Raw genomic sequence first — 18534 nt, 5'->3', positions numbered from 1 at the left:
TCCACCATCAAGTTTTCTGAACTAAAATCTGCTGGTAGCATTATATGAGGGCTATACTATAAGGTGGACTTTATAAACAACTTTTGGTAGAAATGTGTTTTAACCTCTGCAAATACAAAATCCCAAATTACAACGCCAAATTGGGCTAATAGATACATGCTAGAAAGCGACAATTCGTGTTATATGGGACTGTACCTAAACGTGGATATACATATATACATAACATATTTCAATTTAAATATTTGACAATATTTCAAATAAACAAAACCTGTTGCATTTGATATTAGTCATTTGAAGTTATAAGCAAACCGGCATCAGAGTTGTTTTTTTATAATTTCATGAACCTGTCCAACCTTCTAATAATTGGACCATGATTTCAAGTAATAGTTGGACTATGTTTTCATTTACGAAATCCACTCGATTTCATCTGTCAATTCCTTTGTGTATACGTCAAATGAAAACTCATCTGAAATCGATTGGATTTCATTTGACGTTTGAGCAATGGAATTGACAGCTGAAATCGAGTGGATTTCGTAAATGTAAACATAGTTTTGGTCTGTTCCAGAACTGCAAGAATCTACTAATTTTTACTGTTTATTCCGATAACATAAAGGAAAAATTGTTATCGTAGTAAAAATTAGTAGATTCTTGCAGGTTGTGGAACAGAGCAAGTATAAAAGATGAAGACATTGAACAAATATTTGCTCAGTTCCTCTACGTGCAAGAAACTTCAAGTTGTACCACTTTTTACTCGAAAAGCGTTCTTTTACTTCGGAAACCATACAATTCATATGGGAGCAGTTCACAACATTTACTGCTTTTGCCGGTTTTACCATTTTCAAAAGTAAAGGAACAGACCAAAAGCCGTCGTGTCGATTTTCCTATCCCTATGAAACATGTTTTTAATTTATAATTATATATAATTATATATAATTTATATAATTATATATAATTATATATAATTTATATAATTATATATAATCCATTTATTGGGACTAGGCGGGCCTTTTTTCGACCTTCGTATCCCTTATCTGCTTTTTTGTTTTGATTATGGTCCTTACAATTCCCCTTATTCGTTTCAGAAATGCCATATCGTATAAGAAAGAAACGACATTTTACCCGTGTGTTTACCATTCTGTCAATTTTGTGTGTGTAAACAAACATTTTTCAATTTGCTGAAAAAAAGGAAAAAAGAGTCAGTGAGGTGTACAGCTAATAAAATAATTTAAAATTCCATTGAATTTTGCAGACATTCAGAGAAAACTGCAATAAAAAAGTATACGTCCTATTACCCTACATTTGCCGATAGGATAAAAATAGCCAGTTGTCACAGGCTACTACACGAAGACGGACACTCAACAGAACAACAATAAGGAAATAAGGGCAGCTTTTAGAAATTGCAAGAAATACATTTAAAAATAAACTTATAGCAATGGGTTTTGCCACATCATCGACAAAAATATCAAGAAAATATTTTCTATCGGTCTACGTAGCTGTTATTTTACTGATAAGCTATAACATTTTGTGTCCAGGTGTTGAGGCAGCAGCTAATAACGATTTACAGGTCATTTATGCCATTAATGCAGGTGGCTATGATCATACTGATAAGTATGGCATTCTCTATGAAGCTGATCCCTTGAATGTGGGCACTGCTTCAGATTATGGTAATCATTTGCTAATAATAGGACGTGTACCTGAACAGGATGAGGTACTGTATCGCACTGAACGTTATCATACATCAACATTTGGTTATGACCTACCATTAGAGGGAGATGGTACCTACGCTTTGCTTTTGAAATTCTGTGAAGTCTATTTCAATGAACCCAATAAGAAGGTAAGTGGAAAATATTTGAATTTAATTTTCTAAATTGCTATCTCATAGGTGTATTAAAATATGCCTTAGTAATGTTATATTTGAAAATGGGACACATTGTTATCTATGAAATATGCATATGTGTGGTGTTATTGCGGTCAAACAAATACATGTGAGGAATTAAGGGGCCGATAAAATAAAAATAAGTGGAATTTTAGCTATTCCAATTGAGTGATTCATATATTTTGGTTTGAACATATTGAAATTAAAATCTATCCATTTTTCCAATGTATTGATATTTGGACGTTGAAAGCACGCCAAAGTCAAAAGGACATATTTGTTAGCTGGTTTCCTCCCCTATTAATCACTTAAAACAACTCACAGCAACTAAACGCTCACTACTAGCCATTTGTTGTTGTTGTGCTTTTAGTAAAACAACACAATCTGAAATAGTAATCTATTAACAATTATGTAGTAGCATGACCACAAACCTTTAATACCGTTTTTATTGGTCACAATAGGGTTGAATGCCGCGAGTGCTAAACTCGCCATAAGGGAATAGAAATTAATGTTTTTCCCCTTAATTTGGTTTAAAATAACATTGTTTTGTGTAGTGAAATGTAATGATGTATTGAATCGTGATTTCGATTTGGTCAAATGCGTAGTTATGACCTTTGAAGTGATCAGCGCTGTTACAGACCCATCAATATTCCGACTTTACACATGCGAGTTTTAACTTCTCTCCCCCTGAAGATGAAGAGGCGAGACGGCTGAAAAGTCCAGCCGTGGATTGTTTAGAGCTTTTGTGTTATAATAATATATTGTTGCAATCAGAATCAGAAGTAGTCCTTTGATGAAATTCTCAAAACTCTTTACTGCACTTTTGTCCTGGAAGCAATTTTTAAGAGAGAGGAGAGAGAGTTTGATAGAATTGCTGATCTGGGGGTTCTCTCTTACATCGTTGGACATCTCTCTCTCTAGATCATGAATATCCATCTTGACATGCCTAGGTGAGGGAGTCCTATCCACCATACGATAGCAAAACTCCATCAAGTACTGCAACGAGAGCATGTCATTGTGTTGCCGTACTGAAAGCATCTTCATCTTCTCATGCATGTCGCAGTTCTCAGGGCATTGTGACAGGTTTTACATTTTTACATTATCTATTTTCTATCGCATTAAATGTGGTCAACAAGGTTTCTTTATCTGCACCGCAAGTGCTGCCGGCTTGAGGACCTTGTTCGTACTACTACATGCGGCTTACAAGAACATGCTGTCGAATGTGATCCTTAGAACTTTGGGGTAGTTTGTGGTCGGAATTCTTCTACATTCCATTTACCATGACATTCAATGCCGTGTGGACCGGGCGGGATACAGGAGGTGAGGTAGACATTAAACTGTTCCAAAGTTCTGACCCCACTTTGGGGAGCTCCCTGTTTCACTCTACAGTGTTTTGACTTCTTCACACTTATAATTTCTTATCTAACGTTTCAAATCTGACGGGAAGGTAGTCTACTTGACGTCCTCAAACAACGTGGAGTGCTTGACAGCATCAAAAGTTTTTGATAAGTGGAGCGCCACCATCATTGTTCTATCGCACGGCTTGCTCTGGTTGAGTCCTCGACTAATATGTCTGGAGCATACAGCGCTGTTGTCTGCTATGCTGCTTACGGAATCCATGTTGGTTATCGGCAACTGGATAGCCATTTCTGACGCTAGGAAGGAGTAAAGCCTCAATAGTCTTTGACACAGGCGACAAGAGCGAAATCCGTCTGTACGATCCACCTTTGCTGGCATTCTTGCCTGGCTTCAGTAGCCGGACAAATTCTCCCATTTTCAAGACTTCAGGAACGATGTGGGTGGCTAGCGACAGCTTGAGAACTTTAGTGAGATACTCGACACCCGGCTCATCTAGCTGTTTCAGCATTACCATCCAACGCTTTGGATGATTTAGAGTTCTTGGTGACATTCGCGATATCATCCTTTGTAAATTTTAGTGGTTCATCCTCGGCATGGCAATCAACGGGTGCTCGACAAACTGCGCAAATAATTTGTGCACCTCTTCAGATCCGTCAGCGTAACGTCGCCGTCTTCCTTCTTTCCAGGGTTCGAGAACGACTTAACCGTTGCCCACAATTCACTTATTCCGGCCCTAATGTTGTCTCCCTTCACATGGTTTAACCACTTGTTCCGCTTATGCTCACCGGCCACCTTCTAACTTCCAGTATCAGCTCCCTGACTCTGGGGTTGGTAAAACTTATCACCCTCATTCATTACCCACTTCGGGTATTCGTCTAACATGTTTACGACGGGTTGTAAGGTGACTTCATTTGTCAGACCCGGTGACGCGATGGTTGTATTTGGCGAACTGCGACACTCTCCGCTAATTCTGGCAGTGTCTTCCTTAAAAAAGCCTATATCTTGGAGTACAGTTATTTATCGGCGGGATGTATACGTTCAGGAACTCTACCTTTGCAGTTCCACACCTGACTGCTATCCGCATACAAAAAAGGATGAATTATCAGGGATTGGATTCCGGCTGCTGTTTGAGGGACTGTGTCCACGCAGCAACATAGTCCTTGTTGTAGTCCCTCACATGAGTCCAGAACAACAGCTGAGATGCACCCACTCCTGGCATTTATTGGATCTCACCGAATTTTGAGTGTGATGGATGCGGATGTGACAAACTGAGCACATCGATATTGGTATTGGGTTTTCCACCGTCCAGCACGAACCACGACAGCTGCTGGCCGGAACACTGGTGTTGTGTGGTTCCGATTCAATATGGTATCGAAGAACGCACCACCGTGGGATTGATGCTTGTACAGTTAGTTTTGGCTTCCGATAGAATCTTTGTCTCATTCATAGTTCTCTGCGTTGCTAGTCAAAGAGGTTTTCCCTTTCTCGGGACGGAACTGGGATTCTTGGGTCATAATGGATGTTTTTTTTTTTTAAATTCACGTTTTAAAACATGAGGACGCTGCTATTTTTCTAAAATCCACGTCCGTCATACTCTTGAGTCCCCCTATAAAATTTAGACCTATTTCTAAAAATTTCCGAGTCTTTAATTCTTGTTTTCTCCCCTCTTCGAACGCTAAATACTCCTTGAGACTTAAATATTAGGAAAAGTGCCCGTTTAGTCAAGATCTAACCGAAATTTTAATCCATTTGCCTTAACTTCTTTAAAACCTTCTACTTTCTTTGCAGGTTTTTGATGTCGTTCTCAATCGTCAACATGAAATTGTCTCGAATTTGGATATTTTCGCACAAGTAGGTCGAGGTACTGCCCATGATGAATACGTGTTCTTTACGGTGTCACGTGGTAAACTGCATTACAAAGATGAAGTATCGGATATACGCAACAACGTCATACGTTTAGAATTTATTAAGGGTGCCTATGACAATCCCAAAATTAACGCCTTTGCTCTATTCAAAGGGGATGTTGAAAGAATACCCCGCCTGCCGGCTATGCAAAATGAAGCTGGATTTAATAGCGACGATTTTGAAGAGAAGAAACAAGACATCAGTGGTAAAAAGATGAAAACTGTTACCAAGAATCGATTGGAAGATGAAGAAGATCTAATGGATGCTGATGAGGATGAAGATAATATTATCGATGATGAAGAAGATGACATGGATAGTTTCGATAATGATGCTGGTGATGATATGGATAGTGTGGCAAGAGAACGTCGAAATACTAAAACAAGCGGACCACGTCATCCCGATCCATATGCCTCTGAAGACTCCATGATAATGATGCCAATCATTGTGGCAATAGGATGTTTCATACCCTTGCTGTTTTGTTTGTGTAAATTATGAGCACTTGTCGATAGCATTTATGCAAAACTTACATGGATTCCCTGCATTGCCATTGTGCCGTCGTTGTCATAAACCTCCTCTAGTAGTTGTTCCGGCAGAGAGTTTTGGTTTTTTCTTTATAAGAGCTGTGTTTTTTTTCTTTTTGAGTTTGGTATTGTAATTTATTTGTACATGAATTTGATTTCTTTGTTTTGTTTTTTGTTGTGTTCACAATGATCTTTTTTTCTACGGCATTTTCTTTTCGTAACAAAAGTACTTATAGCATTTATATTTAATATATTTTAAAATATATTTTTTGAGTTTATCATTTTTTTACTATTATTGAAAATAAGTTCCTTGCTTTAAGTTAATTTTGGTTGTATATGCTTGTGGTGTATTCCAATTGAATTGAAGCACTTTGTTTTAAAAGCACTTTAATTTCGTTCCTTGGTTTGCGCTTAATGTGAAATCTAGTACATGACATTACTTTTTTTATATATATACATAAAATATATATTAACAAATTATATGCTGAGAATTTTTAAAAAAAATATTGTATGAAAAACAAAAATGTTTTGTTTAAATTTAGCTAAAACAAATTGACAAAAAATGAGAAATATTAAAATAAAATGTTGACTTAGTAATGGCAAAATTTATTGTGATTTTATTTTTTTCTTTGATGCAGCCGTTTCACTTGGAGACCGATGGTCAGAAATGACACCATCTGTAACGATATGGGATTTACATAAGTTGGTTTGGATGGGCTGCTGGTCAACTCCACAAATTACTTTTAAAATTATCCTTTTTTGGTGGTGGATATTTTAATTTTTTTGGTGTCATTCAGGGCAATAATGGTGGATTTTTGAAAGAATATTTTTGGTGGTCTTTCTGAGCAATAATCGTGGATTTTTAACAAAATATTTTTCCTATTATTTCAGGCCAATAATCATTACTTTATAAACTAATATTGTCGGGGGTCTTTAAATCAATAATCGTGAATTTTTAAAATAATATTTTCAGGTGTCTTTCAAGTAAATAATCCTAGATTTTAAAAATAATATTTTCGGGAAACTTTCAGGGCAGTAATCGTGGATTTTTTAAATAATATTTTCGAGGGTCTTTCAAGGCAATAATCGTGGATTTTGAAATTAATATTTTTCGGGGACCTTTAGACCAATTATCGTGGATTTTAAAATTAATATTTTTCGGATAACTTTAGGCGGATTTTGAAAATTCAATTTTTCGTGGTTGTTTTATTTTAGTTAGTTAAGTTTGTTTGCCGCATAATGGGCCCATGTTTTCAGGCAGCTCCATTATTCCCAGTGTAGTTGAGCGAGCTAAAACTACTCTGGTTTGTCGTGGCAACTGACACTCTTCAGTTGTGATAAATGGGGGATGTTCTCCGAGAGCCACATTTACACGATTGTTGTTTATATGAAATCTGCGATTGCATCTGTGGAAATGATATTCAAACTTCTCTCTTGTAACGTTGGGGAGCCCTATCCACAATAAACAAGGTGATTGTGAATGTAGACTCCCCGTGAGCTTTGCTTTTCTGCCGCGTCAACTAAAATGAGAAAGTGAGAAAACTCACGAAACTAGTCTCAGCATTAAGTGTCAGGCAACTCGCAGTGCCCTACGGCTGCATGAACAAAATCTCTGGCGCGGTTGTGCCTATGTGTATGGATGTATCCTGAACAAATCAGGTATAAATGTGAACCAACGCGGGAAACTGAGCGACTATATATCAGCAGTCCTGAAATTTGACGTCGTTATACCTAGTAGAGAGTCTCTACTAGAGACGACTGGGACCGCAGTAACCCCAGTCTGGACGGTCTGGCTTTTTATACAGACGGTTCCAAAATTGAGGAAGGTACCGGGGCTGGCGTCTACTGTGAAAGGCTATCTGTGTCTTCCAGGCTGAAATCTTCGCGATTTTGAAGGCAGCGGAATTGATAACAAGTTTGGATGCAGTAATCTTTGAACCGGTGACTATCTCTGTGGATAGTCAAGCGACTCTTAAAGCCATCAAATCCTGCAACATCAAATCCGATGTCGTCTTTAAGTGTAGATCAGCCTTGGGAACGCTAACTAACGGCTTTCGGCTATGCTGGGTACCAGGACACCGCGACTATCTGGGTAATGAAAGAGCAGATGAATTAGCTGGACGAGGATCGCAGTCTACAGATCTAGCTATCGCTGACTCCATCAAACCACCCATTTGTCATTTCTTCCAAAAAATTGAAGCGTTCTCTGACGAAAGAGCCAGTGAATTATGGCATAATGAACCTAGGTGCATTGTGGCAAGATCCATATGGCCGTCTCTGTCAGTCAAAAGAACGAAATCTCTGTTGAACCTGAGTAAAGCTGAAGTTAGAGTAACGACGGGAGTCATCACTGGACACTGCTATATCAGGGCCTTTACCATCAAATGGGATGAGGATGTTACTGACTACTGTAGACTCTGTGCGGAGACGATAGATCACCTATTGTGTCGTTGACCAGCCCTGGCTCGTAGACGACATAGGTTAGTAGGTGTTCACTTTCCACCGTGTCTAACTTTCTACTCAACTGTGGAACCTGCTGTGATCTACAACATCATAAAAAATCTGAAGTGGCTGGGACAGCACAACCTGAACGCGTAAATGATGTTTCTATTATTCTGCCTACCATCAAAATAAAACTTTCTTCCTTCTCTAAGACTATTCCTCCTCTCTTAAACGTTCTTGTAATTTATTTGTTCTTTACTTTTTAATAACTTCCTCTTTTTATTTCTTCCCGCTCTCCTCTCTTTTCCATCTCCTATTTTCTGTACAGCATTTTCCTCTTTTTCTACTGGATGATCACAATGGACCGGAAGGTCTCCGAGTGACGCAGTCACTAGTTAGTGGCTCTACATCCCCAAACCTAAACCTACCACAGACCACCTCTTAAGGCAATCCCACGGCAGCGGGTTCTTTCGTACTGGATTGGCCCGAAACCTTAGACCTATGCTTCTCACGGTGCTCTTGAAAAAATTTTAAATGGAAGGTGCTTACACCTCGGAAATTTTTGCCGATTCTGAAACTACAATGTTTATAGATGAGAACAATCAAAAAACAAAAAAAATCGCTGGAGCGCTTTTTAAATAAATCGCGATTTAAGTTGACATTTTTAGGGGTTGTTTAGGTTTTCGCGATTTTGCTTAGAAACCACATTTCCTATCAAAATGCGACTAAAACAAATGTTGTAGATATGAAAATTCTCTAAAAGATTGACCTTTCTGATATTCTCATGGGTTTTACCGTTTTTGAGATATAGAAGTTCAAATTGGGACAATTCAAATTCAATTCTGTATCGCCCCCTTATAAAACAATGTCATGACTGCAAATTCCCAACTTAAACTTATATATCTAAAAAAATGTTACAACTAAGGATACGTTACTTAAGCCAGTCTTGTAGAGAATTTTCACAGCTTTAAGATTTTCTCAGGTCCCATATCGATTAGACTTACCGTATTCAAGCAAATTCGCGAAACCCTAACAAAAAAAACTAAACATGTAAACTGAGCTTCCTTATCTCAAAAATGGTACAAGCTGGGAACAAATGATAAAGTCAATCCTCTAGAGAATTTTGACAGCTACGACATTTTCTTTAGCTCTATTTCGATTGGACTTGCGGTTTTCAAGCAAAATCGTAAAAACCTAAAAAACACGTAAAAATGTGAATTTTGACCGCGATTTATTTAAAAATCCCTACAGCGATTTTTTCTTGTTTTTGGATTTTTCTCATCTATGAACACTGCTGATTCAGAATTCACAAAAACTTTCCGTGTGTAAGCGGTTATCATCAAAAGTTAGTTAAGGCGCACCCTACATGACATTGTTTTATAAGGGGGCGATACAGTCAGTGCATTATCCCAAGTTGAACTTCTATATCTCAAAAATGGTAAAAAATACGAAAATACCAGAAAGGTCGATCTTGTAGAGAATTTTCATAGCTACAATATTTGTTTTAGTCCCATTTTGATAGGAAATGCGGTTTCTAAGCAAAATCGCGAAAACCTAAACAACCCCTAAAAATGTCAACTTAAATCGCGATTTATTTAAAAAGCGCTCCAGCGATTTTTTTTGTTTTTTGATTGTTCTCATCTATGAACATTGTAGTTTCAGAATCCGCAAAAACTTCCGAGGTGTAAGCACCTTCCATTTAAAATTGTTTCAAGAGCACCGTGTTCTACGAATGTAGGTTTGTATGCTGCTACAACAACAACTTCATAAGTTGTCAACAAGGTTTCTTTGTCTGCATCCCAAGTACTGGAGAACCTTGTTCCTACATCTTAGCTTGTCGCAGATAGCTATGGCATGCGCGTACGACATGGATATACCGTCAAATGTGACCCCTACATTCTTAGGGTAGTTAGTGGTCGGAGTTCTGTTGCCATCGACAATGACATTTAACTCTGTTCTCACTTCTGGTAAGATCAGTCAAATAGGAGTTAAGCCTTTTCCAGATGACACTAGGGAAAGTAACCCGACATACAATCATGCGCATATGTAACAATCGCATACCGCCTGCAGAGGTTGCAATACAGGAGAGGTAGATGTTAAACAGTTCCAGAGATATCACTCCACCTTGAAGAAATTTCTGTTTCACTCATCGAGGCTTCGACTTCTGGTTCCTGAGTGACACCACTGGCACACATTGACCAGTCGATTATTGCCTTCCAAAAGCGTCATAAGGTTGGGCCTATAACCTGGGGTATAACTATTAATAGGAGAAATGTATACGTTAATCATCTATACTTCGGTTGTTCTACACCTGACTGCTACCCCCATACACTACAAAATGGGCTCGGGATTTCTCCATTCCGGGATAGGCTGCTACCAATATAAAAACTATAAAAATACATACCTATGTACAATGAGGTGGCAAATCCTGAACGGAACGCTAACATAGTGCTTGGGTCGATTTGGTGTCGAATAACTCGCCACATGGGATTGATTGTGACATTGTCGTCAATAAGTGAAAAATTTAACACGTGACCAAAGTCAGTATGCCAATAGCTTACGTATGTAACTTCAGAAGACTGAAGACCCGTAGACATCGCTTTTATAAGTGTAACAGGGACATATATTACTTAAAATGTAATAGTGAAGAGGGAGGGGCAACTAAATTAAATTAGTTCTCAACTATTTCGCCCTCTTTTTTCTGTAAATAAATTTCAATATCATCCTTGAAAAAGTGTTTTTCTTGATTTCTTTTATTTTTTCTTTTCTATTTATAAAATATTCTTAGTTTGAGGAGGGGAATCCAGCTGTATCCTACAACAATTGAGACAATTGGAAAATAAAACAAAGTACACAAATAGAGAAGAGAATAGAACTAACAATAATAATGATGACGATCGATGAAAACTTAAATTAAATGAATTGTGAAAATAATGTTAAGAAAAAAACAAAATATTATGATCAAATTCTTAAATAGTCTAATGCTTGGCCTACAAATGCCATAGGCCAACACTATGTGGCTAAAATTTGTTTACGTCCAGCACACTGGGGACCACATAGGACAATATCAGCATATATCAGACGATCTCGACTAAAAACTAAATTTTTAACATTTTCAAATGTTGCCATGGCTGCTCTTTCTAATATCGCATCACCATAACACAGTTTTCCGCAGGCACATTTTGGTGCTTCCGATAGAACGTCAACTAAAATCCATGGTAATGTCGCCGATGAATAAGGCAGTTTATGTTGTGAAACCGATCGCGCAGCTAATAACCACAAAGGAGTACTATTGTATAAACTTTGTACAGCAGAATTGGAGTTTGAGGATGACGACGATGTTGATGATTTTGCATCCAAATCATATTCTTTAAGTTGTTGGAAATTATTACCCCAAACATCTAACATTTCCAAGGGGATATTATTAAAGGCCGCCGGTAATGATTCCAATTTGTTTATGGACAGATGGACAAAACGTAAATTCTTCATGCGTCGTATACCTTGGGGGATTCGTGTCAGTTGATTGTTGTTCAATTTTAAGGTGACTAGTTTTTCGTATTTAATCAGTGGCGGAGGAAAATATTCCAATTTATTGGCAGACAAGTCAAGGTCTTTTAAAGAACTTTGCAGGGTTTTACCCTTTAACCATTGCCATGAATTTTTATCGCCCAAATTGTTATTACTTAAATTCAGCTCTACCAGAGCCACACGACCCAATTCATTTGGTATCTGAAATATGAAAAACATGGAAATCAATAAGAAGGATTTTCTAAAGATGTCACCTAAACTTACCTTTTCAATAGTATTGTAGCTCAAGTTCAGTGATGTCAAATTCCTCAGCGAACACATATCATAGGTGACCTTACACAATTTAATTCCCGTTATGGTCAAAGACTTCAGAGTCCTTGGAAATCCCTTTGTGGGATAATCACCACGATTTGTTATATTCATCTTGGTTTGTGGCTGAGACTTCTGTGGTATTGCTGTTGCCGAGGCGATATTCATACGTAAATTAATCGAATCTTTACCCTCCAAGCCCAGCTTGAGAGTCTGCAGGAATCCCTTCAATTGTATTGGATCACATTTGATCATAAGATTTTCTGCTGGCTGTTTAAAACTGATTGTGGCCTTTCCATCTTTTAGAAATTTGGTAAACATCTTCTCGATATTATTTTTCACTTTATAGCGGGTGCCATTTTTATCTTGTGGTGTAAATAAGATGATTTCCAAATCTTTGTTATTCTCGCCATTCTGATCCTTTGCTGTGGTATGATAGCCAACAGCGAGAGTAGCTTTTACCATTCGAGGCGTTTTATTGGCCTGGGTTAGACGATTTTGCACTTGGGTCTCACAGAGAATTTTCATTTTGTTCAGTGTCCGTTGTTGCCTTGTCCTCTACAGGAAATGTTGTTGACATTTATCGGTACACAGGTGCGCGTCGTATTTATAATAAGGAAGGATGTAACTCTTTTAATTTCTTTATATTTTCTGATGTTTTTGGTAACAATAGCGCTTTGTCTTTTCACAAAAAAAGGAGGGCAATGTTTTGTTTGTATTGCGAATATAACAAAGTTCACAAAGTTCCTTTGCAGAAACGCACCCACTCAACAGCTGTTTTTGTGTTTATTTACCATGATTGTCAAACTTTAGTACTGTGTGAGTTGATGGGCAAATTGTTGCAACACTTTTCAAACTGTATCGTGCTACTTGAACTTAACTGTTGTTTTGTTTGATTTTGTTCAGTCTTGTCAGTTGAAAAGAAAAATGTTGGTGATCGATGGCGATTGAAAGAAAAATGTTGTGAAATACTTTAAAATAAATTACATAAACAAATTAAAATATAAGAAAAGTCACAAGTGCGATCTCATTTAAAAATATGAAAGAATAATAATAATAAGAATAATATTAAAAACACACGAAGTAAACATGTTTTTGATAGCGGAAGAGAAGTGTTCAAATCATTGAAATAAACAAAAATCCTTGAAATAAATGGAAAACTGCAACCTTGAAAGGGTGGATGAATATTAAAATACACGTACTACAGGTAGGTACATCTTTTATTTTTATTGTAATCTTCATGGTCTTTTATCATCAAAAGGAAATTTTCACGATTTCTACCACATATGGCATGGTCGTTACAAAGTTAGTTATGTTTGTATGAGGGATGTTATTTATATTGAAGTTCGATTCTTGTGTTATTGGGAATCCTTAGGACTCAGATAGTATTTTTAAATTGCGATAGCCCTTAATTACAGTTGTATGTATTTTTATTCGCACTGTTATTTCTGTCCGTTTAATTGCTGGGCATGTTACATGCACAAAGTTAACATGCCCAGCAAACCAAAATCGGAAGAAACATCAGAGTTCCGACCGAATTCGGTCCGAAGGTCGGATGAAACGTCCGATCCGAACTTTGACCGAAAGTCATATGCCGTGGTTCACGTGTTCTCTGCCCGAAATTCGGATGAAAATCGGGTGTTTTAGCCGACTTTCGGACCGAATTCGGTCCAAACTCTGATGAACTATCGTATAAATTTCTGATTTATTTACCGACTTTCGGACAGATATCGGTCGGAATTCGGAAGTAAAATCTTATGAAATTCGAAAGTGTTTGCCCACTTTCTGACCGAATTTGGTCCGAAGTCAGATGAATTATCGTCTGAACTTCTGATTTATTTACCAGTATTTGTTTTTATGTTAAAAACTCTCCGATTTTTTTTTTAATTTTTTTCCAGATGTAGATATTGTTGCTCTGATCGTGGGAATGTATAATTTTCTTGGGGGACGGACCCGGTGATTGAACCCGAAAGTCCTGGTACAAAACCGGGGTTAGACTCCGCTCTACTGAACCTATTGCTACAAAATGGGTATCAATGGAAATCTTATCCTATCCTTGGGGGACAGTACCGTTTACCCAGTTTTTGAAAAACACATATAGCACCATTTTGGAAAGGTTAAAGTTCGAGCTATAATCTGACATACATTAAGTGGGTGCCCATCCTTCAATCCTATTTAGGGTTTCATGGAAAAATCTGGGTCCAAAATTGAAAATGTTTGGGTTATATCACCTGACCACCTGAAAGTATAGCCGGGTCTAACCCGGGTTTTGTACCCGGATTTCGGGTCCGTGATTAGCGCAACAATATCTACCTCTGGAAAAAAATTTCAGAAAAATCGGGAATTTTTACTAGACTAGAGTTAAGCCTAAAGGTGTTAAATGCGCGACTTGGGGGAAAAACAAACTGTGGAGAAAAAAAAATTTGGAATTTGGAATGTGTGACTAAACTCGGTCTATAAATAAACAAATGTTCCAAATTTTATTGAAATAGATTTAGATTTGGATATAGCTCCCATATATATTTTCCATAGTTGTGCAGACAAAAAAACATTTTTAATTATTTTTTTTAAGGATAACAAGTAAGAAAGTATCTGAGATATACCCTCAGCCACGTACCCGAAGAAAACAAGTTAACACAATACTGCTGTAGTTTTTTTAGCTGTTGGGAAAATTTTCCAGGATGGAAATGGACGCAACAAACTTCATGTGGCAACAAAATTCAGAATGATCCAAGACGAGTGCATTTTTTCCAAACTTTGGGTAGGGTGTACCCGTAGGAGTAATCCGATGTAGTACATATTCAGAACTAATAAAATTTATAGAAAACTAGCGGACCCGGCGAACTTCGTCTCGCTATTAAGGAATAAAATTTCATACAAAAACTCAATTTTCGATTTTTCCAATTTTCCGACTTTTCCAGAGGGATTTTCCAAAATTTTCTTCCGTAAAGACCTTCTCCTCGAAAATGCGAATAACTGACAAAAAATTTTACAGAAATCGGCCTAGCCGTTCTCATTTTATGAATTACTATACATTTTTTACACCATTTTTATATATATAGATATTTTTTTCTTTATTAGTCTATGGATATTTTCCTTAGAGACTATATAATTGAAAATGTTGTACTTAATTTTCTGAATTTAAATATATTACAATTTCACTTTTCAATTTAAAGGGTTATTTTACACATTAGCCAGTTTAGGTGGTGCCGGTAGGATTTTCAGGACCTTTTTGGGTCATTATCTCAGGAAGTATGAACTTGCCCACGAAAAAAAAAATTACAACGTCGTAACAGGTGCCGCAAGTGCAACCTGCTGCATCACCAATAATAAGATCAAAGAGGAGTTGTTAAACTATACTTTTTCCAAATTTTGTGTGGGAGGTACCCAAATGAGTGGACCGATATAGTCCATAATAGAACCCGATCTATGCCTGAAAGTAATATTACTTTTGGCTCAATTGGTTACTCCCTCCAGAGTTATCATGCCCACAATCTTGACGAACAATTTCTGTCTGTCTGGGACAAAATATTGAAAGACCCAAAAATTGAACCAAATATTTTTGTTTGCAGTTTTCGTGCTGATTTCTGAGGAAGTATGGACTTGCTCCTGAAAAAAATTGTATAGTCGTAATGAGGGTAGTGAGCACAAGTGGCTGAAACAAACATCAAGGCCTTTCGAGAGCAGGCCTTAAACTGCACTTAAGCAAAATTTTGTGTGGGAGATACCCGAAAGAGTGAACCAATAGGGTTCATATTGGAACCTCATCTATGTCTAGTAGAAATGTCACGATGTGCAAAGTATGGACTAATTCGGTTACTCCTTCAAGAGTTATCGTGCGGACATTTCCGAACATTTTTGAACTTTTGTGGGGGAGGTACTTGAAGGAGTGGACCGATATGGCCCATCATCGAACTTGAATCAAATCTGGACAAAATATTTCGATACCCAAATTTGAACCGAATCCATTGATTCGTTCGAGAGTTATCGTGCGCACCAGCCAGCCAGACAGACGGACATTGCAAGATCGACTCAAAATTGTCTGAAACGGAAATCGTACAAACATACTTGGGGTCTAAAACCATTATTTCCGTGAGGCACATTTTTTGTATCCAAGTATATATACCCTCTTTAGCCTAAAGGCTGAGGGTATAATAACGGCATACAAAAATGTCGAAAGGAGTTTATGATATGCTCTTTCAGATGAAAAATATCTACTTAAAAACATTTTTTTTTCGGAGCAGGTTGAATGTTTGGACTGCATTCGGATCGATCATAAAAACCGCATTTTTAAAAGCGTTTTGCGGTGCCAAACATCGCTCGAAAACGAATTGGCCGATCTTCCTATATGTCAGTGGGCGTTTTAAGAACCTAAATAGATTAAAAAGATATTTTCCGAAAAAAATTGTGAACTGAGAAAGTCGAAATTACGATTTTAACACAAAATTACCACCTTTTTCCGAAAAAGGAAAAAATCTGCCTCTCTTAAAGACAATATAATTAAGCTCACCAAAATATACATATGAAGAGGGGTCCATTCCAGGGTTTAAAAGCCAGCATCTAAAAACATTAGCACTAGCTGTACACTTCAACTGCTACACAATATTCACACACACGGCTAAATAAGCAACCGAACGCATATTTATTTTTGTACATTTTTGCTTATTTCGTTTTTTACGCCTAATCTTTTTTTCGTTAGGCATAATCGACAACCACGCTTCATATTTAGCAGTCGGCTGACCATTTGTCGCAGCGAATTAGCCAAAGAGGGTGTTTTTAATAACTAGGGTTGCCAAGGCAGTAATAAAAAAGGTGTCATTTAATGTCAAAATGCCCCCATCATATAGTATAACCTAAAGAATACTAATTATTAAATAAAAAAATATATTTTGAACGGCTTCACCAAAAATTCACATGACCTTTGAACGAAAAAGTGGAATTAATTATATCGTGATTTTAAATGCATTACACTGGTAACCCTGATCTCCAAAACTATTGTTTGCTGAAAACATGGCTTAGCCGTTGAAACTTCTTTGCTTATTCTCTTTTCTGATATGTGTTGATCATGTGTGCTGCAAAATATGAGTATGCGTGTGCGACGCTTTTTTATTATAGCAACAATATCAAATAGCATCAGCATCGCTAGCAATATTTTTGTGAAATTTATTGCTACATGTTGCCATTGTTCATTGTTGCTAAACATATTTCGAAGAAATTTTAGCAGGCAAAGCTGCAAATATTCGGTGCTTTTGCTAATATGGCGTTAGCATTTTAAACCCTGGTCCATTCGTTTTCGAGCTATCGTTTACACCGATTTTAAAAATACCGTTTCCAGAAAAACGCGAGCAACTTAAACTCCTCTACACACAAAGCACAACGGGTTCTTCACTTTGAACGGTCCTATCTCAGCGAATTTTGCTACGATTGACTTGAATATACACCTTGTATGTCCGGTTTCCGTGACATTTTGAATGTGTGACGGAACTAGTTATAGAAATAACTGCACCAAACTATATTGAAATCGGTGGAGATTCGGATATAATAGCCTGTTATATTATAGCTTTTAACCTTCTTTATGAGAAACTATCTGACGTATACACATCTCCAGTTCCAGGAAAAAGGCTGTTTCGATGGAATGTAACTACCGATCCACTGGAGTTAGGCGAGTAGGTTTGGCAGGTCAGTTGAAAAGGTGTAGTGTTTTGTGCGGGCTCATGCCGCATGCTGGGCAGATGCTTTGCGCGGTGCGATCGATCTTTGCACAATAAGAATTTAGGCTACTGCAATATCCTGAGCGTACTTGAGCCAAAACTACTCTGATTTGTCGTGGCAGCTGACGCTCAAAAGATTCATTCGCACTATATTTGCCTATGGCCTTAGCAACTGCGTCCGTGTGAATGGCATTTAAACCTGCTTGATGTGCCTGTTGATCTAGGGGTTCTCTCCTTTATCGGTGGACATTTTCCTCTAGAGCGTGGATATACTTCATGATGTGCATCGGTTAAATGAGAGTTCAGTCTCTCACAGATGTCATCAGGGTAGGTACCTGACGACAGGATCGTACAATCATCCGCATACGTTACGATCTGGATGCCGTATGAAGGGGGGCGAAATACAGGAGAGGTACATACATGTTAAACAGTTCCGAAGATATAAACCCAGCTTGGGGAAATTCCTGCTTCACTCAACGGGGTTTGGACTTTTTGTTCCTGAATTCAACGTACGACTGGCGTCCATACATATAATCGATTATCCAACGTTTCAAGCTTGGCCGGAGGGTTGTCTTCTTCTGTGCTGGTTATGGCACCCATGCTGATGATCGGCAACTTGATTCTGACGCTGGGAACGAATAAAGCCTCAAGGTTCTTTGCTACGGGCACCTGAATGCTACCCCCATGCATTCCTTGTATGGGTCATTAGAGACATGCTCAAGCGAGATAAGTCTGTATTGAACAGACTGGTGCAATAGGAAAGTTAATCCCCCACCTCCACTTGTGGTGCGATACTTCCTTAGTACATTGTAATCATCACAACGATGTAAGCTGCAGTTCTTGTTGTAACTCCTACAGGTAGAATTGTATCGGAATCTGTATATTT

General features: G+C 37.7%; 2 protein-coding genes across 2 annotated transcripts; one reads left to right on the top strand and one right to left on the bottom strand.

Moving 5' to 3' along the window:
- Positions 1 to 1080: 1080 nt before the first annotated feature.
- On the top strand, positions 1081 to 6263 carry LOC141395154 (malectin-A). Its single transcript, XM_073970641.1, has 2 exons — positions 1081 to 1834; positions 5021 to 6263. The coding sequence occupies exons 1-2, from the start codon at positions 1433 to 1435 to the stop codon at positions 5630 to 5632; spliced, it is 1014 nt and encodes a 337-aa protein (XP_073826742.1). The 5' UTR covers positions 1081 to 1432; the 3' UTR covers positions 5633 to 6263.
- A 4563-nt stretch (positions 6264 to 10826) lies between these two features.
- Lrr47 (Leucine-rich repeat 47) lies at positions 10827 to 12706 on the bottom strand. The gene is made up of 2 exons (XM_073966281.1): positions 11893 to 12706; positions 10827 to 11829 (listed from the first exon to the last, which is right to left on the bottom strand). Exons 1-2 carry the CDS (start codon positions 12463 to 12465, stop codon positions 11113 to 11115), a joined length of 1290 nt encoding a protein of 429 aa, XP_073822382.1. The 5' UTR covers positions 12466 to 12706; the 3' UTR covers positions 10827 to 11112.
- Between the last annotated feature and the right edge of the window lie 5828 nt (positions 12707 to 18534).

The sequence above is a fragment of the Musca autumnalis genome, unplaced genomic scaffold, assembly GCF_047663935.1.
Source record: "Musca autumnalis isolate F117 unplaced genomic scaffold, ASM4766393v1 scaffold_2, whole genome shotgun sequence".
Classification (NCBI taxonomy): Eukaryota; Metazoa; Arthropoda; class Insecta; order Diptera; family Muscidae; genus Musca; species Musca autumnalis.
This window is presented reverse-complemented; position numbering and strand designations above follow the sequence as displayed.